The sequence below is a fragment of the Ursus maritimus genome, unplaced genomic scaffold (genome assembly GCF_017311325.1).
Source record: "Ursus maritimus isolate PB19 unplaced genomic scaffold, ASM1731132v1 scaffold_2, whole genome shotgun sequence".
In the NCBI taxonomy this organism is placed as follows: Eukaryota; Metazoa; Chordata; class Mammalia; order Carnivora; family Ursidae; genus Ursus; species Ursus maritimus.
In genome coordinates, this window is record NW_024424452.1 from 54,396,870 (window position 1) to 54,421,274 (window position 24,405).

Sequence of the window (24,405 nt, forward strand, 5' to 3'; positions counted from 1 at the left end):
CCTTTTCCTACTCCTTCTGAAGCTCAACTCCACATTTTGGAGAACCGCAGGGTTTAGACCTAGAATCTTTCACTCTCTGTTTTTCTACAGTCCTGTTCCAGGAAACTGGAGTAATATTTACCTTGGAAGAATATTAAAAATATTAAGTATTATGATATCCTAGTTGTAATGCTTTTTAGCTATGTAAAGATGTAAAAATCAGTTAACACTTGTGTGCTTCTGATTCCCTATAAATCAATGGGAATGAAATAATTACCAACTTTATAGAATAACTGTCAGGATCAAATGTATCTATGCATATGTAAAGCACATAGGACAGCACTTGACACGTGGATTGCACTGTGTAAACGTTAGCTATCAGATATTTTAAATGTCTGTAGCACAACGCTTAACATATAGTTTCTCAACAAAGGACAGTTATTTGTATACTGCCAAATGTATGCCAAAAAGGCTGTACAAAATATACTTACATGAATAAGCACAGTGCAAGAGTGTACATTTCATTTCATTCTAGTTGAACAAGTTTTCTTTAGAGTTTAAAAAATACTTTGTAATTTTTCAAAATATATTAGAATATGGTTTTAATCTGGTTTATTTGATTACTAGAGACATTAAGTATTTTCAATGTTTACTGGTCATCTGTACTTCTTTTATGACATTCCTAGCAAGTTTCATTGTCAATTTTTCTGTTGGAAGACCTGCATTTTTCTCATTGATTTAAAGTATCTCTTTACATATGAAGACTATTATACTTATGTTTGACTTATGTCTTGCAACCCTCATCATTTTTCTTTTATTTTTATTTACATCTTATTAAAAAATTTTTCTGTAGTTAATATAATATTTGAAAAAAATTTTTGTTAGTTTTTTGTGGGTAATTTGAAATAAAAACTATACTCTCCATTCAGGGTAGACTAATACTTGTTTATATTAGAGATGCCATATTGATAATATATAATGCATATTCTCTGAATTAGTAATTCTAAATTTGAGATAAAATCATATCAGAAACTGGGAACAGAGAGGCTTTACAAATTATACCAGCCTCTCTTAAGATTCTGAAGATTATTCAGAGGAAAATAAACCCCCAGATTAAAACCAGTACAATATATTATTGGATGTTGCCATAGGGCATGTCAATCATGTGAATGGTACACAGAGAAAATAAAATTAGAGAACCACTGACCAATTATTATTTACTTTTATATGCTCAATCTGTAGAAAACTAAGGAAAAAGTCTCAACTATCAATGCAATTTTTTAAATTTCTCTTCTGGAAACTTGCTTTTTCTTCGTCTTTTCCTTTTTCTTATTACTTTACATTCATTATTTATATTTTAATGTTCAAAGTCACATTATTTTAATTATAACTCTATAAATAGAATCTAGTTTGATTTAGTTTTATATTCAACTTGAAATTGAATTGGGAGTTTAGCTCATTCACATTTATTTTTATAATTCATACAATTGCACTTATTTCTGCCATCATAGTTCATGCTTTCCAGTTTTGTTATTGTTCTTTAATACTTTTTTAAACAATTCTTTTATTTTTTGTTCTTGCCTGTGTGGACTATGAATTCTTTAACTTTTTTCCCTCAAGAGGTTTTAAAGGTATATCTGCTGTTCACAATTGTGAAATCAACAGCCAAGGATGTATGTACGAAGTAATCTTAAAGATTATGGAGCATTTAACGGTAAAGAGGAAAGAATACCAGGAAGTGAGGCAAGGGTAAGGAAGTCGAGTCAGAGAGCTGGATTTGGTGGAGATGCGAGGCGTGTGGAAATTGTTAGTGGCAGGTGCTTTGTCATTTGGTTGCGATAACAAGGTATTGAGAGAGAAACATAAGTAAAGTAGGTCAGGACCCGTTTTGTGATTGATCTTGAATTAATCCCCCTTTAGCATTTCTGAAGTGACTTTGGTGAGATTGTAATGTTTACTTTTGGTTGTTAAAGTGGTATTTCTTTGACTGAGACAATGCTGGTGCTGGATGCCCAAGGTAATTTAGCTTTTTGGTTCACATAAGGTTCTTTACCGATGAAGTTATAGTAAAATGTGTTGGCGTCTTCTCATATTTCTTTCTGTTATATAGCGAGCTCTTTTATTCTTCAGACCTGGGTCCTTCTTTGGCTTGGAAAGTTTGCCGTTGTAAGTATCATTGTTACTTCTGGTAAGAAATAGCAGTTTTCAAGATTGTCTCTCTTTGCAGTCCAGAACGCAGCGTGAAGAGTCAAATCAATCTCGGGTCAAATTCCAGCTCTGTCACTTGTCAGCTGTATGATCCCAGGCACACTAAAAAACATATCCCTGTATCAGAGTTTCCTCACCTATAAACATTTATGTTATGGAATTGTTGTGAAGATTAAAAAAAATGAATTGCCTCGATAGAATATTTTGCTCAGGAACAGGCACATAGTCAATGTTCAACCAATTAGTCCTTATCTTTATACACCTTGGTCTCTGAATTCTAGGCTATGACTTTGTAATTGTTTCCCTTTTCATATTCTGATTTTTCACTATCGATTCTGCTCTTTGAAACTTCTAAAGTGATTTTTAAATTTTTCTATCTCCATCTTTTCCATGATCTGCATTTGTTTCTCCTCTCATGCAGCTCACCTGGATTTCTGCCTACCTCTCAGTATTCCCCGTTTTCATCCCTGTCGTTTACCACTCTGGCTTCATGGACTCCAAGTTCTTTTAGATCTTATTAGTAGCATGAAACTGATGAGTTAAAAATTTTGCAGGTTTCCCGAATTCGGTCTTCCCCAGAACATAATAGTCTGTATTGGAATTCTATGCTCTCATCTTCCATTTGAGTCACAGATGTTCTTCCTGTTGGTTAAATGCACCCCCAGCTCCCACATCCACAGTTCACTGGTCCCATCCCTAAATTTACCTTCAGACTGAGTGTTTGCTCAGGAAAATCAAATCATTTTTCAAACACCTTACTAGGCACTTAGTTTCTGTTAACAAAAACATTTACTGGGATTATGCCAGGTCAGCTGAGGTAAAATTGCAGTAGCTTCAGGGCAATGTATAGATCTCAACACCTTTCTCCCCAGTATTTGATGAAGGAGGCTGAGAACCTATAGGCATTCTGTACTCAGCTGGGGGTTGGGTTTGCCCTAGGCTCTCCTTCCAGTAGTCCATTTGTTTTTGCTTGGTGTCCTTCCAGGTATTTCTAACTATTTGGTCATTTCATTGGTATTCTTGTAAGGTTGTGGTTCTCCACCATGGTTGCACGCTGAGCTACCTAGGGAACTTTAAAAAAATACTGGTGCCCAGGCTCCACTTGCAAAGAGTCTGATTTTTTGGTTTAGAATGCAGCCGGGCATTGATATCTTTAATGTCTGCAGATAATTCTGTTGTACAGCCAGCACTGGGAAACACTGTGAGAGGGAGGAGAAGGACACCGTGATCAAGTCTCAATTTTACACAGAAATGTTTATGGCAATTTTCACCTCCCAACTGAAACTTGAAAATGTAGGACAAAAAAAGATAAATGTCTATATAAAAATGATAAAATGTTAAAATTAAGTAGATAATATTAGCAAAGGAAAATCATAGAAAAACAAAAATTAAGTGCCTGAGTATTGGGAAGAAGTGGGAAATTATAGTCACACAAAATGCAGAAAGCAGAAGGGAAGAAAATGAATATTAACTAAGAGCCCTGGAAGAGTAGAATAGTGGTGCAGAATATTTACCATTCATGAATTTGGCTACCAGAGGATTAAATGAGATAAATCCCAGTAGCAGTGGAGAGTCCAAGGGTTAACAGCCCCACTCAGGAGCAAATGGGCCCCTTTGGGCTACAGGGTCTGGATTCTGTGCCCTCTGAAGGCCAGGGTTCAGAACGGGGAGTTCTTGAAAGTTCATTTCCTCAGCTGGAGCCTCAGGGTAGAAAGCCCTGCAGTTATCACGCCAGTGTATCTTTAGACTTGTTGCAAAGGGCTCCAATTAACTCTGCTAGCTTTTGCTGATTTTCCCTCCAGCCCTGTTAACATGCGAAGTTGCTTCCCAGAGAGACAGTCCTGGCATTTCCCTTCAAACCAAGGGCTGCTCAGAAAGTGACTTCACAATTCGATTTGAAATTATGTCAAGAATGAGTGGATTCAAGAATCTGCACATATACAATAATTTTCTCTTTTTTTCCCTTAAGATATTGAACATATAAACTCATTTGCATAATTAGTATAGCATTTGGCATAGTGCTAGGGCTATAATTGATACACAGAAACTATTTTCTCTATTTCATTGTTGCATTGCATTCAGCTAAAGCCTAGGAGTTATATATTCCTTCTTCAAAATAATAAATAATAATAATTAATGATATTTATTATTCACTGTATTTTAGTAGAAGAACTGATCATAATCTTTCAGATTACCCAAATAAATCTAAATTTATGGAGAAAAATAAATGAAAGACATTTTAATTTATAATGCAACTAATATTACAGCTTTTGCGGCTAAAATTGGTTCTGTCCTAATATACAATAGACTGTAATCTTCTACTTAAAGAAATTGGGTTGCATACTGAAGATCTGTGTCTCGGTTTTCTTTCTCTTCTGTAGCCTGGTACTAATAATGAGTGATTCTCAACTCTATTGGTCATAAAGGGATTCATGGATTGCTTGTAAAATACAGGTTCTTGGGTCTCCCACACAAGAGTTTGTATATTTGAGCTAGGGTTTGTAAATCTGCATTTCACAGAGTGCTCCAGTTGATTTCTCTTGAAGAAGGTCCATGGGTCCCATATTAAAGAACATGGGACAGGGAGAATAGTCATGTGAGAAGGTATTATCTTTCACCAGCTGGGCTTGAATTTATCCCTGCTTTGTTTTCTCCTGCCCCTTGTTCCAACTACATTAGATTTGAAGGCAGAATAATGCTATGCGCAAGTGGAGAAATAGAGGCAGTGTTAGTAGGGTCTCTGACCCTTGAGGGCAGTGCTTCTGAAAGTCACCCAAGGAAAAGAAATGAGAATTACTAGAGATCCTGGTAAAATCCAGATTCTAATTCAGTTGATACGGAGATAGGTGTGAGATTCTGCATTTCTAAAGAGGCCAACCCTACCACCGCCACACCCCATGTGTCCAGTAGAAAACCAGGGAGCTCAATATTTATATAAGAAGTAGGAAAACAAACAACAAGTTCTAAATTTCAGGATACACATTAGGTTTAGTGAAAAAAGATCCCAGTGCAATTCATCGTGTGAAATGTAATTGTAACCTTGTAGTAGAATCTTATCGGTTATGTATTTAAGTTACAAATATTTAACTACACATGAAAAAAAAAAAAACACCTTTCAAATAATGTCACAGGCAAAGGATGCTGTCTAATCCTGAAGTTGCCAGTATCTGTTATCTGGGAAGAATGTGCAAATAATTTTAGGATTTCCCAATCATTGACAAAAAAGTAAAACTAATTGTTGGAGTGCCTACAAGAAGAATGGAAAACCAAGAGCCCTAGAGAATCCTTGATTAATGAAAAGTTAGAAGCATACACAAAACCAAATGTACTATACTTTATGGACCATACAAGGAGTTGTCAAGGGGACCTTAAATCGTAAGTGATTTTTGCCTTATGCCTGACTTTGGAACTTAACCCCAGCTGTCAGTCCCTCACTAAGTGAGATGCTACTCTTTCTGCGGTTGTGCATGTATATATATGCATATGTACATATATACATATGTTATATATAAGTTATAGTAATATAAACTATTATTATACTCATCTGAGAAATCTGCAGAGAAATGACTATAATAAAAACTTCAGGGCACCTGGGTGGCTCAGTTGGTGAAGCTTCTGCCTTTGGCTCAGGTCATGATCCCAGGGTCCTGGGTTCAAGCCCCGCATCAGGCTCTGACCCTGCTTCTCCCTCTGCCGCTCCCCCTGCTTGTGCACTCTCATGCACGTGCTCTCTCTCTCTCTCTCTTTCCATTAAATAAATAAATAAAGTCTTAAAAGACAAACTTCAATGTTTCTTTTTCTATTCGGTTGGGAATTCTTACTTCACAAATGTTAAAACTGCCTATGGGTGCTTTTTTGTGCAAGCATGTTATGTTTTCATTAGACAATAAGCTCCAGAAGTCAAGTATCATATTTTATGTTTAAGTCTTGTTCAGTACCTTGCTCAAGGTAGACGATCAATACACTTTTCTTAAGTGATGAAGAACTAGACAAATGAACAGATGCAGCTTTCTGCTACTACCTCTGTAGTTAATGAAATGTTAATATTGTTACATCCTGCTGAGTTGCGTATTGAGCTAGTGGTTCTTACTAAAGTCTCATCAGTGCTTTAGTTCTCTAATTTTAGAAAATAATATACAGAATTATCACAAGTTAAACATATATTTGGAACTTAATATACATATTCCCAATGGAAAAAAAAATGTTGGTAGGGTAAATAGAATTTAAAAATTAGTTCCCAAATTAATACCTCATAATGGAACTCAAGTGTTATAATTTGCAATTAAAAATACTGGAAGCCTATATTGCTATGATGCTGATAATTACAGAGCCAAAAATATTCATTTATTAGAAACAAAAGCATTATCTACTCTGTTCCAGGCTAGTACTAGATCCTACCTTTATCATCTGTTTTTATTGTTGTTTCTTCTAATATTTTTTATTGTGGTAAAATACACATAACAAGCATTCTGCTTTTATACCATGAAAATATGACCTCTAAAGTAGCATGTTATATTTTTTAAAAATCAACATTTTATGGGGAAAGATAATAGAGATGAGTTTTCATTTTTATTTAATTTCACTGAAAGGATCCAAGTAACAGTGACTTAGACAAAATTAAGTTTTTCTTTTTTCTGTAGTAGATATTCACAGTTAGTCAACGTAGGGGCGGGATGTTCACAGTGCCAGGGACTCATACACTTCTGTCTTTTTGCTATGCCATCCTAGGGAGGGGACTGCTGCCTCATGGTCCAAGATGGCTGCATGAGCTACAGCAATCCAGTCTGGTTTCCATCCAGCAGGAAGCAGGGATGGTTGAGAAAAGATATGCATATTCGCTTCAAAGACATACTTCAGAAGTTATTCCTCCACCTCTATATACTTATGTACATACTAGGTATAGTCCTGTGACTATGAACTTAAGTCTATAAATTTAAAATTCTGTGAACTATGTTCATAGTCACATGGCTATAGTTAGCTGCTGAGGAATGTTGTCCTTAATCAAAATAGCCATTTATCCAGCTATCATTTTATTGTACTGTGGAAGAGAAGGAAAATATGTAATAGGAGGACACTTAGTGGTCTCTGCCACAACAGGCAAACTTGAGAAGTAAATTTTAAAAATTCATTTTGATGGTATTATTAAAAGATGAATTTTGAGGAAGTCTTTGCCATTTTTATAGTACCTCATAAATTAATATTCCATGTTTGTAGTTTAATACAAACTATTTCTTTAAATGTAAATCTTGAAAGAAATGGTCTGAAAAACGTCACAGGACAAAAATATGGCCTATGACATAAATAGTAAAAATAGAAATGATGTAATGTTCTGCTTAGCGAATGTAGAAGAATTTCATTAGGTAATGCAGTGTTGATGAGTGAATAGTTTTGTCTAACTCTCCTGAATACATAATGTGCCTGAGCTACTCGTACATTGTGAGATCTTCAGATAGACCTTTCACAAGTTGTTCATTTCCTTTTATGCAGTAAGAATGCAGGATGCGGATGTCTTTTTGGTAACATGTTGTACCATGGTTAAAAATGATGGTGACATATGAATTTTGCTGCATAGTGATAATCAACCAGGCACATTTGTAATACTGTCATAGTTGATAGAAATACGTCCAGGTTGCCAATCAGATTTGATAAAGAGAAGAGTCACCCCCAATTTTCCCTTTCCTAACTTCTGACCATTTTATTTATGTATTTCATTTGGAACTAATCAAAAACTATGTGTGTGTACGTGTGTGTGTGTATTTGTACCAATGTTGTACTCAAAAGCACACACATACACACTTGCACTGATACAGGATTTCTTATGAATCAGTTGTTTTTATAAGGGAATATTATAGACATATACACTTGTTCATTTGGGGGGATAAGTATGTTACTTTCTGTTTAAACACAGTAGGATTTTAGTAATAAATTCAAAATTTTAAGAAATTTTAAGGTATAATTTTAAATAACTTGCTATAAAAAGTATGCTATTCTTTTTAGCGACATTATTTCAACCCATCTTTTTTCTTCTTGAAGAACGAGGGTTTAGATTGAATAGCAAGGAGGATAATCTTGGAGACAGAAGACATAGGTTCTAATCTCAGCTCTGCTGTTGGGTTTGAGCAATACATTCTTCTCTCTGCCCTACTGCAGCCCCATCTGTACAACAGGATAATAGTATGGGAGGCCCTCTGCAGGGGACCTGGGACTCCCATCAATAAGGGATGACTTTCATTTCTCTTTCTTTTCTTTTCTTGCTGTCTCCTTGCCTGCCTCCCCGCTTATTCGAGTCCAGTGTTTTCTTGGGGAGTCCTAATGATTCCAGTGTCGGCCCCTGAGGTTAGATGAAGAGTTAACATGAGTGGATGGCTTCAAACCTATTGCAGAATTAGAATGAAAATGACAGAAACTATAGTTCTTACCACGAAGGCATTGATTAAAAATTTGAGGTTAGATGGAAGCCTGCTGAGAGATCTTAAATGGGTAACACTTTGGGGTCAATTAAAATCTCTGTTTAAACCATTCTCAAAGACTGGGATTAGACCCTATATTTTATAAAGAAAATAAAAGAATACAAATTTTTTCCTATTTGTAAGCATCAAAATCTGTTTAGTTTTTTGATCCAAGGTATAAGACTTTCTATAATCCTGACTAGAAGTTTTAAACAAGAGCAGAAAGACCCTTTGAACGAAATTAAATGCAAAAAATTAGTTTTTGAGTTTTTGAAGGATTACCATAGGTTTAAGGTAAGGGTGTTTACTGTTCCACTTTCTGCTTAAAATAAAAACTGACTTTCATTTTATAAATATTAGAGTTCGTTATTCTCATTTAAAATATTACCGAAAAATGCAACAACAACAAATTGCCACCTTCCTAGGCTATTAAGAACCAGAGTAGAAGCATCCTGGGTGTGTTTCCAGATCTGTTAGACCATTAAATTTTCATCCATATTTAACAAATGTCATTATTCAGTTTCATGGGGTCACTGTGTCAAAATGTCTGTGTTAGAACTTTAATTTATTTTCAGAGGTTCCTTTAAGTGGGCAGGAAGCATGGCATGTTGGATTGATTTACTCTCTTTAATCCATCCACTGGTTTGGTTTGCAGCTCAAAACTTATGCTGGGATGTATCCTTCAAACATTAGAATTTATCAGCACCACAGCCAAATCTGAAACCAGAAAAGTCTCCCTCTCTTCTGCTTTCCTTCCTCTGGCTGGTTTTCTTTTAAAAGGTGGGTTCTTCCATTATGTCTCCAGGTAGCGGTAGCAGCCTGCCTGTGTGGTATCCCTTACCAGATGGCCCTCTTAATAAATGCCTTGCTCTTGCCCACCCTCACTTTCTTGATCCAAATATGAAATGCCAGCAAATAAATAAGAGCATTGTACTCTGATGAGTTCTCTTGAGATGAAGAGAAGCCCTGGGGAGAAGAAGCTAGAAACAGCTTTTCTGTTTGCTGGACTGCTCCTAATTACTGCCTAGTAGGTAGAAGACACTGTTTAGATAATATAGAATTTAAAGGGAGAGAGAGGGAGGGAGGGAGACAGAGAGAGTCAGGGAAAGAGGGAGTGTGCATATTATTTCAAATGCCTTTGGTAACACGAAAATACTCTTGGATTGTTCGAGTCCATTTGAAATATCGTGCATGATCTTTGTGAAGGGACCCCAGACTTTGGTCTCGGGGTAGGCAATTGCTGTGTGCAGATTTCACCGCCAGACTAAAAGTGCAACAGAAATGAGTGGGTAATGAGAGCAGAGCAGCCAGTTCTTTAATTGAATTAAAAGCTGGGTGACATCAATGCAGACACCTGTCCAATTACAGACAGGCCAAGGTGTTTACCATTGCTGTACAAGCGACTCGAAGATGACAGAAATCTTTCCGCCCACAGATTAACATAATGAAGGAGAACAGATTACAGTGGATGCCGGCCAAACACCTAGGTTGGCAGCTGGGGGTGGGGTGGGGGAGGGAGGAGGAGTCTGCTCAAGTATGTAAATAGAAACGGGCTTTTTTTCTTCTCCGAAATGTGTTTGGCTTTAAAAAGGATGCCATTTTGCTTTGTGTCTCAGGCTCAGTTTCCAGGCAGAGCATTTATATCTGTCTGCCTTCAGTCAGAAGAGTTAATCACAAAATTTCAACGTCACAGCTGGCTCTTCTGTTGTCTTCCTGCTTCTCGGCACACAGAGTTCTATTAGAGGCTCAAAAGCTTGCACAGCTGGTGTCAACTCCACAATGATTTTCTTTTAGGTAGTCGGGCTGCCTCCAATTACTAATATTTCTCTTTGGCTCCTTTGAAACTTGAGGCTAGAGCAAAGGAAAGAAAGTGTTGGAAATCATCATCATCGGTCAAAAGAAACAATGTCTGTTACTTTGTGGACTCCCCGGAAAGGGTAGAATGGGATTGGGGGTCTCTGATAGTGAGGGAGACAGCTCAGTGACACGAAGCAGATAGAAAAGTCTCCATTTTTCAGTCAGTCATTGAGTGCCAGCTTTGGTAAATCATTGTAAGAGCTGCTGGAAAATAGGACAAGTCAAGAAGTAAAAGGACATCTGCTTTGCATTCAAGGAGTGCCCTAAATCATTTTGAGGGACTTTTTAATTTCAAGGTTCTCCAGGACAAGACTCTTGTCCTCTGCTAGGTGGAAACCCTCAGGACACAGAGTTTGGAGCCGTATACACCAGGACTCTGAAACTTCCTACTGCAATGTGCTTTATTCCTGAAAATGAAGTCCCTGTCCCTATTCTTTCAGCTTGGGCTTTCTGCATGCACAGAGGCCCACAGGACTGCAATTCAAAGGGAATATACTTACTTTACTTCAAACTCCCTTGGTGTGGCATGTCAGGATTTCTCAATGTTAAGCATTAATGCAAAATGCATTATCGCTTAGCAGTGAGAGATCTGGTCCTGCTGGTGGCAATGATTTTAATCTGGTTACCAACACTCCTGTGTTTCTTGGGATACTAACACTTTTAAGACATCAATAATGCTTACTTTATGCTTATTGAATGTTTTTTCAGCTCATCCTCTTCCATTATCAAAAGGGACTGGCAGGTTTCCTGACATGGCTGGGGCCATTTTCTGATTTCACAGAGTTTTGTGGCTGAAAGGGAATTTGAGAGGTCATCTGGCTGGTCTAGAGATAGGGACAGTCTTAAATTCAAAGGAAAAAAGGCTCCTCTGTGATGTCCCTCAAAGAAAAAGACTCATATCCCAGCCAATCTTAAAATTTCTCACTGTCAGGATATACTTCTTTATTTTAAATACCCCAGGTGTCATAAAGGGAGATTACCCAACTTTCTCTTATTGGGTTTTCTATGGACGCAGAATATATGCAGTATTTTTCTGCCTGGGATTCCTTTGAAAATATGTCCCACTATATATTTTTCAGTAATATTGTTAATAACAGTGAAATGTACTTTCAATGATTATCCTTTTTGTCTTTGTCTTTAATTAAATCTAGATCTCCTATCACATTAGACTAGGAAGTCCACATCTTACAAATGCCCTTTTCCACTTGTCACATATGCAAGCATTCTGCTTTATGTATTAATCTATGTACTACTGTTATCATTAGGAGCCTTCAAGCTCCTAATATTTTCTTAGATGAGAAACCTTGTAAAGATCAGACGTATTCAAATATAGCACCACTATAGCACCTTTCCCAGAAGCATAGAGAAGAAATGATAAGTACATTTTGATGATGATATATTGTCATAGTAGTACTACTTTGTTTTCCTTCTTTTTCTGGAGACTGTAAATGTAAGTAAGACTCTGACACTTCAAGTAAGACCATTAGGCCAGGCACTCATTGATCACTATGGATATATCCAAGAAAGGCTACCTTAATTAGTATCGAAGAAAGTATACTTACTTTCTTTCTTTGGTAACAGGAGAACTTCTTGTAACCATCAACTTTAATCCATCCTCGTAAACTGTCCATACTGAGAAACAAGATGTAAAACCACATGTCCCAGGCAATAGGATGACTTTGTTCTGAATTGGAGAAGATGACTTGGTTGACTAACCATCTCCCAACCACTCACTGTAACCTGACAAGGGGAGAGAAAATGCTGAATTTTGGATGCCTTGGTGGCTCAGTCAGTTAAGCATCTGCCTTCAGCTCAGGTCATGATCCTGGGGTCCTGGGATCAAGCCCTGCTCAGCATACTCACCCCTCCCCTAGCTCCTGCTTGCTCTCTCTCTCTCACTCTCTCTCAAATAAATAAATAAATAAATAAAATCTTAAAAAAAAAAGAAAAGAAAATGCTGGATCTTTATACTACTCTTCTTATTGAAATGGGTAATACTGATCTATATTTAGGGAAAAATGATTCTCATGTTTTGATAAACTTTGTCTTTGAGACAAAACATTATGAGCGATTTCCCCAGTGGAAATAGGAAAGAAATACCACCTCGGCATCAGAAAGTACAGCACATTTTTTAAAAGTGTGATTTACAAACCATCCAAAACTTTCCACCTGTGATTTGAAGTTGGCAAGAACCAAAACATCAGCTTGCTTCTTTTTTTTTCTCTTTTTCTATTTTGCCGCTCTCATTTCTCAGTATTTATTATTGTTTCACCTGCCTTGAAATGGGAAATGTGAGCACTTTGATGAATGGCCTAAAAGATGATCTAGTTTCTCTCCAGCATCTTTCTTTAAGAATCTCAGAATTTTTTTATGAAATACAATTTGGTCAACTTCTCTACCAAAGTACAAACCTGAAGAAAGCAAGTTTTGAGAATATTTACTGTTTTTTAAGGTTCTTAAGGTTTAAGGGGGAGAAACTTAGCAAAGGAATTTCATAATACACATATGCATGCAAAGTAACTCCTTTAGTGAAGGCAAGAAAGGTTAAATAAAATGCTGAAGACCATTCAGTGACCGTGAATTCCGTATCTGGTTTGACATGGTCCTTCTTAAAGTCTGCAATAAAACCTTTCTTGCTAAGTTGATGTAACAGTCATAATTCTCCCATTGCACTTCCCTATGATTTGGAAAGAAATAATGTGTCGGGATGAGGTATTTTGTAAGGCCAGTCTTCAAAACTATAAAATAATGAAACTGCTTCTATGATGTTTCTCAGTGATAATATTACCTGGTTGTATATGCATCTGCATGCTAAAGATTTCAGAGCACCAACCTGGATGTATCTAAACCATTGTGTCTCTTTGGACATGGTATTCCTGTGCCCCAGCTAAATCATGACCGTCCCTAAGAGACAACTCTTTTCACATAGGTCACATAGCTTAAGTGATGAACAAAGGAAGCTAATCTTATATCCCAACATGTTTTTCTTGTTTGCTGTAGGATTAAAAGTCTCACTCTCTAGAGGCTGTTTCATTTCTTGTTAGTATGGCGGTATACTAATTCAGACATGCAAGACTCTTGCAGCAGATTTAAAATTGGCAATAAGAAGACATGACAAATATCAAATATTTTCAAAGGATAAAATGGCTAGAACATAGCTCACGAGGTTACCTTAGTTTTGAGTCTGGACTTTTGGGATTATGGTGAAACATCAAGAAATGGGAAAACAAAGCTTAGGAAATAGTTGAGGCTGTGAGGTCTGGACTGGAGCATATTGAGAATGAAATGCTAGTGGGACATCCAGGTGGGATATATGACCTGCAGGGAGAGAGACAGAACCGGAGCCAGGAGAGATATGCAGTCTGTAGCTACAAAGGAGAGATGGAGCTACAAATCACAGAGGTCAGTGTTTAGAAGAAGAAAGAAGCCTGAAGACACTACCTTGTAAAAACAAAAGCTATTTAAAGGACTCTGAAGGGAAGATGAGCCAATCAGTTCAAGGAAAGAAAGGAGCTCTCAGGAGCTGAGGAAAACAACTCCAGAAATTCAATGGCACAGAGAGAGCTGAGGGAGTCAAAGTCCAGTAAGTAGAGGGAAGACAAGGATTTGAGGAAGGATTACTTGATCTGATATTTAGAAATTACCAGTGATCTTCAAAAGATAAAAATCAGGATGTAGTAGCCCAGTGTCGGCAGGAAACTGAGTTGCTGTAGTAACAGCTTGGATTGGCATGGACTCTGCTAGAGCTCTCTCCTTGCACAGCTCTGTGTTGAGCACTTTAGACTCCTAAACTCCTTTAATCTTGATAGTAACACTATGAGGTAACTATCTATTGTCCCCAACTCACAGATGAGAACTGAGACCTCTCCTTCGAGATAGATATTGTTATTACCTGTTTACAGATGAGGAAACTAAGGCACAGGGTCTGAACAACTTGCCCAAATCCATACAACAAATCAGTAGCAGAACTGGCACTTGGATCCAGGCGATCAGGCCTAAGTCTATTCTCTTGACCACTTCACCACCACATGACGAGGATGTGTAGGTGGCAATAAACATTTTCTTTTAAGACATCTAGTGGAAGGAGAAATAACTTCTTAAAAGAAAGTGATCTTGGAATGCAGGTCATGGTCTAGGAAGTTCAAGAAGTAACAGTCACCACGCAGGAACGAAGAGCAGCCCGTTAGGACATGAGGTGGATTCGAGATTGGAGGGAGCTGAATTTGGCATGAGGGAGTCATACATGTGTGTGTATTAGGTCACTGGCACAATGTCTTCTTTGGCCATGAGTTAAGGTGATGGTGCCATGTGCAGCAGAGAGGGCTCAGGGGCCCAGGGCAATGCTTGGGGAGCTGTTGGAATGAAGACTCGAAGCCATCACTGGGGATTGAGGACATGTGGGAGGTGCCCAAGTAGACAATGGCTCTGGTCTTTGCTTCCTCGTGCTCTTTGCTCTTTTGATTTTTTAAAAAATTTCTATTAGGCAGAGGAAATACGAAAACATATATGTTAAATTTTGTGTTTGAAAGATGCAAGCTGTTACCAATATCGGCACATTTAAATAACAACACATTCTCTAGGGTATTGAAGGAGTATACCATGACTGGGACCATCTTTTTATAAGACTGATGATGATCTATATGGTTAGGATTAAAGACAACTCTGAAAAATGTCCACAGTAAAAAACAACGGTGAGCAAATACACAAATTATATTTTTGATACTTCTTTAATTCCTGGGATTAAGTAAATAAAGAGCTTCTGCCTTGATTATGAACATTAGTAAACAGAATGTGCTTTCATTTCTACAGGTACTTTTAATTGCTGAACAAATCTTATGTATTCACCACAAACCCAGGTTAATTCAACACTTCCATGTGCACCACTTCTGTTTAAGACAGGTGTCTTAATTAAATAAACTAATAATTTTGCAAGTAAAAGCACAAAAGCATAATTATCTAATTTGCTAATTGTTCAACTATGTTGATTTGCATATTTGTTAGTTGTAACATGAACAAATAGTTTGTATATGTGTATCCTACCGTTAAAGTAATGAAGCCACTCTTGGGATTAGCATTTCCTAAAGTGTGTTAATAGATGCTATGTAAAAAGGGCTCTTGTTGAATAAGGCTGAAAAATGCTAGGTTAGAGAAATTGAATAGTTTTATTCTGCAGGAGGTCTGGAATCCTAGAATGGGATAATATGCATCTTAACGATCAGATCCACAGCACTCTGCTTCACGAACTATGTATGGAAACCCATTTTTATAGGGGAAAGTCTCAGGGCACTAATGTTCTGAGGAGCACATTTGGGAAAATGCTGTTTCAAGTTGTTTTAACAATAAGTTGGTCTCACAATTTTTTTTTTTTTTTGCTCGTCACTCCATTCTGTAATCAGTACACAGGCAGGAAAATGAATTAAAGAGGCATATTTTTTGTGTATGTCTGTGTTGCTACATCTCTCTCTTTCTCTCTCTCTCTCTCTCTCTCTCACACACACACACACACACACACACACACACACACTGTTCTTTATAGCTGCTTACAGTAAACATACAAACCTCCTTTTCTCCCCTTTTATTGTAGGCATATTGACAGGCTTGCTACCCTTCAAAAACTATGCAGTAACCCTAACTGCTTGCACTTTGGCTGGCTGTACCGAGAGCTCACAGGCATTGAACATCTCTACTCCACAAGAAGGTAAAGTAATTTCAAAGGTCTTGACTTCCACATTTCAGTTATGAATAATAAAATAGGAGAAGAGCTAAATGCTGCAAGGCCATTTGCTGGAAAACCCCAACCTAATTTGATGACAAAGTGCATTGCCAGGCCATAATTGCTCCATTTTTTGGGGGGGTGCGAAAATGAATCAAACTCCATACCCTTTAATGACATGCATCTTTAATAGCTGTAATGCAGATTAATGGGCTTTTTAATTGCTGTTACATTGTTCATGCAAGAGCCTTGTCATTAATATGAAGCATCTGAAAGATTAATGAAAGCTTCCTCATTTTACTATGGCTCAGAAGTAAATCTAGAGACAGTCTGACTAAAAAGAATTGATTGTACGGCACAGTATGAAATTGAGAATCAAACGGTTGATTTCCATGGTCTCTTTGAACTGCTAAACACCAGCACAGGCAACAATTATTTCAGTATGATGGAGCCTCCAAATGCCAGTTGAGGCATTATTAATCACTGCTCGGTTCCTTCTGACTGAAGTCTCACTTTTGTTGTACTTGGAACTTACAAACTGTTGGCATAAATTAATGTTTCAGAAAGCATACGTTAAGAAGGCAGTGAGAAAGAGAAAATATTTTAGCGCTCCAAAGTGAAAGCTTTGCTCAAGAATCAGAACGCATCACTTCAAGAAATAACAGCCCTCCAAACAGTTGAAGCATTATTACTTCATATTTCTCTCTCCTGGATGAGAAGAATTACACTTTCTTCTACTGTCTGGCTGTCAAGTTATTTAGGAGATTGCAAAGCTAGATCTTTAGGGGAAGAGTCAGCCAGCCTCTCTCCCCCAACATCCATCCATCCTCCTTCCTCACTCCCTCTTTTCCCCTTCCCTCTTGCAAATCCTTGAGCAAGTACCCCTTGTGCAGAAGACAAAAAAGAAAGACAAGGGCCCATGTGATGAAACAGGGTAGAGGGCTCTGTGATATCCTTCATGCGACCTTGCCCCAACAACAGCCTCCTCACCGGGACCACGCCATCAGTGACCCGTCATCCATGTTTTCTCAGGGTTCTCTCGGTCTAGCCTGTGGAGAAAAGCACTGTTTCTCTTACTGAGGCATTGCTTCCCCTGGGCCACATGATCCACATGATGGTCCTCTCCTTTAACAAATGCTTCCACCAGCCTCAGTATGGGACGAGCGTCCTTATTTTCTCTTTACCCCCTACTCCCTCTGTCCAGGTTTTGCCTGGAACCCTTCAAACCTACTTCAGAGCTGTATCCCAGAGGGATTCCTACTGGTCCAGTTCACCGTTCACTCTTCATTATTTAAGGAATTCCCAACTTCCAGCTTTTTTAAAAAGTTACTGCCAATGTACCAAACCATAGATGTATTTAGGGTCAATATTTTAAAATTTTTAGTTCCTGTGATTCCGATTTATTCACCATTACAGAAAATGAACGGAACCTTATTTGAAAAAAACAAACTTATACACAATGTTGTTTTCATATATAATTAATTCCATTGATTCTGTGCTTACTGGTTATTTCTATAGAAACACATAGGCTTTTTTGTTTCTATTATGAACCACCCTCCCCAGCATTGCCCGCCTTAGATCAAAAGCTTCTCAAGGGTAGGGACTCCATCCATTTGATTTGCTTTAACAGGCACAGCCCCAAGTGGAGATTATGGGTTAATAATACTCTTGATGAAGTAATGCAAGCATCAGTCAAATGAACTGGTATAATATGCCCCATCCATCATTAATGCAAATTCTCATAAATTCAGGACAATTATTTAGTACTGTTCCTAAAGCAATTACTGACAAGCTGCCCACGAATCAGGAATATTCTATGCATGGCATTTCAGGTTTATTTCATGATTTATTGGGTTAGGTCTGAAAAGTTTGAATTAGAAAAGTAAACTAAAATTAGGCTCTATAAATCTTTTTTTTTTTTTCCCCCCACAGCCCCACAGGAAGTTCAGCCACCGGTAGCCAAATCTCTTCCTAATTCTTTGTTGCTGTCCTGGAATCCACCCAAAAAAGCAAATGGTATTATTACTCAGTACTCTTTATATATGGATGGGATGCTAATCTTTTCGGGAAGTGGAGAGAACTACACAGCCACAGGTAAGACTTCTAGGTATCAGTAAATAGTTCTAGTCTATGTTAGACTATGTATATTTCAGATATCTGTAGTCTGTAATTGTCGGAAAATGTGGTCTTTAAAATTGGGGTACTTAATCTGTCTCCTGTTATTTGGTCCCCTTGTGTGGTCCCTAGCCACACTCATCATGCCCAGTTGTAAATGTCATTTCAAACAAATTCCACTGTCACATGAGTTAACTACTTTAACGTCTTCATTAATGCAGGATAATATTAAGACTCAGATGCGTGACTCAGTGTAGTCTGAATTTTGGTCATTTGAGAAGAAACATAGTATATAAGTCAAAATCGTGTTACAATGTGTGATGACACTTGAATAAAATGAGGTAAATTGCTGAAAACCTTGTAAAATGCAAGAAGCCTACATTATGTCTTGTTGCCTGGTATCTGGATCATGCTTATATTTCTGTAGTAATGTTAGTGGTTATATATGGCATAGTATTTTATAACTATATGTGACTATCCGGTAAGACATCATGAGTCAAATATTGACTGATGAAAAACTGAGGCCTAGAGATATGACGTTCTTCATGAAAGGTCACAACCAGGGAGAGTCAGAGGCAGGATTAATTATTTATGTATTCTCTCCTCCACATTAATGCCAAGTGCTAAGGTTGTAATAGGAAATCTGTGGCACCCTGGCCCTCCTGTGTTGGCGCTCGTGGCTTCAGGGGGACGCACACAGATGCAGGGATGAGGCATTTGTGCACAGGGCTGTGGCATTTACCCAGTGGCATCCTCAGGGTTTATGTTTTTTGTGTCCTCTCCAGACTGAGAACCTTCAAGGGACAAGAGCTATTACTTTAATATTTTGTTCCTTGAGGTTGGAAGGAATTCTGTAATACATGTTCTAGGAGGTAGGTACTATTATTACCCCCAGGTTACAAATGAGGAAATTGAGGCAGAGAAAGATTAAGGAACGTCTTCAAAGTCACACAGGCCGTGAGTGGGATTTTGGCTGTGGGGAAGAGCATGCGGTCTTAAAACAAGTTATTTCACTTCTGAGACTTAGTTTCTGAATCTGTAAAATGGGAACAACTACAATTTTCAAGATTTTAAAGAAAACTAGAGCTAAAATACCTAATGTGTTCTTAGCACTTAGTAAAGAGAATACTCTTATTTCTTGTAGAATGCAGAGTTCATGTTTTAAACTTTAAAAATAGATTAATCCTGTCCTAATGATGTCTGAAGGCATTATTTTAATTAAATATTATAGGCCACAGAAATTACTTCAAAAGAAATGAAAAATATCTTGGAATGAACTATACACATGAATTAATAATTAATAGAAAACACTTTTGTAGGACCAAAAAATATCATCATGCATAATAGGAAAACACAATTTTTAGGCCCAGTACGGACATTTTCTCTGAGAAGCCTTCTCTGACATCCCAAGTATGAGTTGATCTGATGCAGGTATGCTCCTTGTAAACCTGTGTGCCTCCTCTTTTTTTTTTTTTTTTTTGTGCTGTCTTTGAATAAAGTTGCTTATTTACTTGTCAGTTTGCCCTTCTGAACACTAAGCTTCATAAAGACATGACCGTAAGTGTCTGGTTCATTACTTTATCTCCAGGACTTAACACAGAGTGGGTATATTTATTCATTTGAATAAATGAATGGATGAAGTTGGGTGATTGTTGGGAACAGAAAAAGAAGCTAGCAAAGGGGAAATTGTGGAGGGCAGGGGTAGGGTGGGAAAGAAAAAGTGACAGAGAAAAGAAAAAAGAAAGGTAGAAAAAGAAACAAAGATCCCTTCCATGGGTAGACACGAGCACTAGCCCAGTCCATAGGGAAGTTGTGTGGTTGATAGTAGGTCTCAAAATGTAAACCTTGACTATTTCCAAACTGTGCAGAATGCCATTTGAGGTGACACTGTGCACAGCCAGAAGATGAGCAGTGTGGGGAAGACAGGAGGCCAGAATTCACATTGATTTCCAATGCTACTTCCAAAATGATACAAATTATGTATATTGTTTGATTGAATCATAAACAAAACCATGTGACTCTGGTGTCTGCAATGAAAACTCTTGGCAAATGTTACCAGAGTGGATTAGTACAATAGATGTCCCCCAAATATAATACACTGTAAAGGACGTGAAATATTTTTAAAGTGCCCACAACCATCTCATCAAGCTACAGAGATAATAGATTCTTTAATGGTTTTCATTTTTTATGTAGATTTTTAAAGATTAAATCCTAGCTAGTATTCTTTTTTCCTATAGCCTTCTTGGCTCCTAGTAAGCAACTGTATTTCTTGCCATTCTCATCCCCAAACGGCAGAAGATATGAGGCCCATTGAGACTGCAACACGAAGGAGAGAAACGAAGCCAAAAATGTTATGATGGGATTCAAAGTTGTGCACGATTAAACTAGCATGAGAGCTAGTAAAACCGAGGCCGAGAGAGGTTAAGAAATTCTAATCCAGGGGCACCTGGGTGACGCAGTCGTTAAGTGTCTGCCTTCAGCTCAGGGCGTGATCCCAGCGTTATGGGATCAAGCCCCACATCAGGCTCCTCCGCTATGAGCCTGCTTCTTCCTCTCCCACTCCCCCTGCTTGTGTTCCCTCTCTCGCTGGCTGTCTCTATCTCTGTCAAATAAATAAAAAAAAAAAGAAAGAAATTCTAATCCATATCAGAGGAACCACTTCAAATATGGACCTGTCTGACCCCAGAGTCCATGCTTTCATTCTTTCCACATTCTGCTACTCAAATTATTACATATTATCTTATTTTTTACATAAATAAATATTATATATTATTATACATTCACGTAATGTGTAAATATTTTGTGTAAATATGTAAATTATCAACATATTCACATAAACATATGTGTAAATATGCAAATATTTACACCGCATGTGAATGTTACATAATATGTAAACATTACATATTTACGTAAATAAATATTACAAATTATTACATATGATTTTATTTTTCCTCCCAACAATGCTGACAGGGAGACCAAAGCCTGATTGCAAACCCCAGAGCACCCATGTTATTCTTTTTTGGGCTGCCACAACAAAATACCAGAGACTGGCCGGCTTAAACAACAGAAATTTATTTCTTACAGTTCTGGGGACTAGAAGTCCAAGATCAAGGTGTTGGCAGGTTTGGTTTCTCTCGAGGCCTCTCTCCTGGGCTGTCAGACAGCTGCCTTCTCACCATGTCCTCCCAAGGTCTTTCTCCTGTGTGCACAGCCCTTTCTTACCCGGTCACCAGTCCTGTTGGATTAGGGTCCCACCCTTATGATCTCACTTAACCTTAATCACCTCTTTAAAAGTCCCATTTCCAAATATAGTCACATGGGGAGCTAGGGCCTCAAAATATGAATGTGGGGGAACACCGCTCAGTCCATAAGAGCACCCTAAATGGAGTGCTTTTTCTACTATCAGCCTAGGCTGAATGCCCACTTCTGTATAGAGTCTCAAATCATGTGAGGATTGAAGAAAGTAGCCTTTAGGATCCTTTTCAACTCTAAGATTTTATATCTGTAATAGGCACTCGTTTTAGGTCGTTTAGGTCTTCAAAGTCTACCTGTCTACTAGGAACTGCAGAGAAGGCACAAGGAGAAAGGGACGCTGTTTATCTAAAGTCAGCCAGGAGAAACCTGATAGAAGAAAGCCTGGCCGTTTGAACAGGCTCTAGCCTCTTCAGACACTGCATCGTACCACGTTCCATCATCAGATGCGTCCATGACGTCGTTAGGACTTGTTGCTCGTCTTTGTGTCAGGATCTTTGTGAACCGATCTCCTTTCCATGCTGAGAGTGGGAACTTCCCCTGGTGAGGGCCAATGCTGTCAGTCATAGTGAGAGTTTAGGGCTACTGGAACGGGGTCTCTTCAGTGCTGAAATGCCGATTCATAGGGAGACAGAGAAATGGAAGATGCAGTCTAATGGATTAGAGAAATAATTAATAATATTTTTCGATTATAAAAGCAGTATATGCTTATTGAAAATAATTGAAAAGATCCAGATGTCTAATACCTGATAATCCCACCGTACCTATAGAAACTCTATGTAAAATGTAATTCCTTCTAGTACCTTATTCATGTTAACAAAGTTGATCTATAATGTATAATGTTGAATCCTCACATATTTCCTTATTATGACTGTATCCCACTTTATGAAGCATTTTTCCTGAAAATATTTTGAAATATTTTAATACTAACATCACATCCCATCCAAATGTACATTAATGTATTTAACCACTTGAAAGAGTTCAAGTTTCTAATTTATCTCTCTTTTAAATATGTTGTGATAAATATGGTTGTCTGTAATCTTTGTTTATTAGATTCCCAAAAGGGGAACAGCTAAGTCAAAAGTAGTGAACCTTCCCGAAATATTTGATACACATTTTCTTGCTGTTTCCCAGAAAAGTTCGTCAGCAGGCCATGTTATATTCTTTAATCTTTGATAATTTTTCAAGCAAAAAATATTATTTTATTTTTGTTTGCATGTTTAACTACTAGGTATAAGGCATACTTCCTACATGTTTATTAGAGATTTACGTTGTGCTTTGATTCAGCTGATCATAGCCTTGATGAGCAAAAATTTAATAGGTGAGGAATAATTTTGAAACTTCCTCAAGAGCTGTGTTTTATACCCTGTTTTCCCTGGTTGTAATCATCTGCATGTTTAAAATTCCTTGTCTTCTACCCTATCAAAAACTTCCTTAAATAATCTGGCTTAATGTGTCCTCCTAAATATTCGAAGTGTCAACCTTTCTTTCCTCACTCTTACTCCATTTATTTGTAGCTTCCTCTTAAGTTCCCACAGAATCCCAACATTCTTCTGTTATGTGTAGCAAATGGATCTTGCTGCCATGTGGATACAGGTAAAAGTAAATGCATTTCAATTCAGAAGGCACTTAGCATCTCGGTGGCTTGAATTTTTTTTTCTTCCTTCTCTTAAATATGAAGCATTAAAAGTCAAAGGCATTGCTGCTCCTCGAGTTAGTACAAAATATATTTAAAAATGCATACAGTTCAAATTTTTTGCCTTGCATAGGCCATAAGCTAGTAGTATGGTGGGTCAGTTGTGACACTGAAAAATGAATCCAGTTAGAGAACCTCCCGAAGGCTGTTGATGTTTGCTATAATAAATAGCACACACTTTAAGTCAAACTTTTTCATTCTGTATTCAAAGGTAATGGATTTTTCGTAACCATAGTAACCTTGGTGTATTTCTGGATAAATACATGAGGTATATACATTCTAGTTTTATTTTTGAATATAAACTACCACATTATGTATTACTAATAATATGAAAAATAGGATGTAGGTTAGTATAATGACAGCTTAAACTAGTATGCATTTTTCTTCTGCAAAAAATAAATATTTATCAAAAGTATAGGTTCAATTAATTTTTCCCCCAGTTTTGTGGTATTCTGGTGGTGCCATTTATCTTTTTTTGCAAGATCTCCATTAATCTCTTATTTCTGTCCCATAACAGATTTTTAAGAATTTCGAGGTAAAAACAATTGTGCTTTAAAGCTTATGATTAAAAACATTATTGAAAGATTGAAGGACCTATATTGATATCACCAACAGAGCTATTGTGAGCCACTTAAGATGGGCGTATATAGCATGTTCATAAAGAGGTAGAAAAAAAGAAACCTTTTGTGAGACCGTTCAACATACCAGGATTGTTTCAAAGTTCAGGCTAGATAGCATCCTGATTGATGATGACTATCCAAACTGTAGCCAACCAGATCATTCTCATTTTAAATGAGCACCCTACCAGAAACTGGCAATCTTTAAGAAGTTTGTGAGATGTTTCAGAGAAGCCTACAAAGTTTTTGGAAACAAGGATAACAAGATGGTGGGAACGGGGAGAAATATACTATGGGCGTGACAAGGGCGTTTATGTGAGCTGTGCAAACTGGTAAAGAAAGACTAGCGATCCCTTTGGACAGTTCTATTTTTATGACACAAATTCTTGTTGGTGACCCTACCTGAGCCACTGCTGCTTATAACTCCTAGAACTCCAAAGGGGTAAATAAAGGTCGATAAGGACTCTGTAATGTAGACATAGATATATCTGACACCAAACCATAAAACGTATGCTTTCA

The 24,405-nt window shown here is 37.5% G+C and overlaps 1 protein-coding gene across 1 annotated transcript in view; it reads left to right on the forward strand.

The window, feature by feature from the left end:
* USH2A (usherin) overlaps nt 1–24,405 on the forward strand; it is a 676,781-nt gene that overhangs the window by 289,355 nt on the left and 363,021 nt on the right. The window contains exons 30-31 of the mRNA XM_040636016.1: nt 16,078–16,191; nt 18,139–18,300. Coding sequence (XP_040491950.1) covers nt 16,078–16,191; nt 18,139–18,300 — 276 coding nt within the window. The remainder of the gene's footprint in view (nt 1–16,077; nt 16,192–18,138; nt 18,301–24,405) is intronic.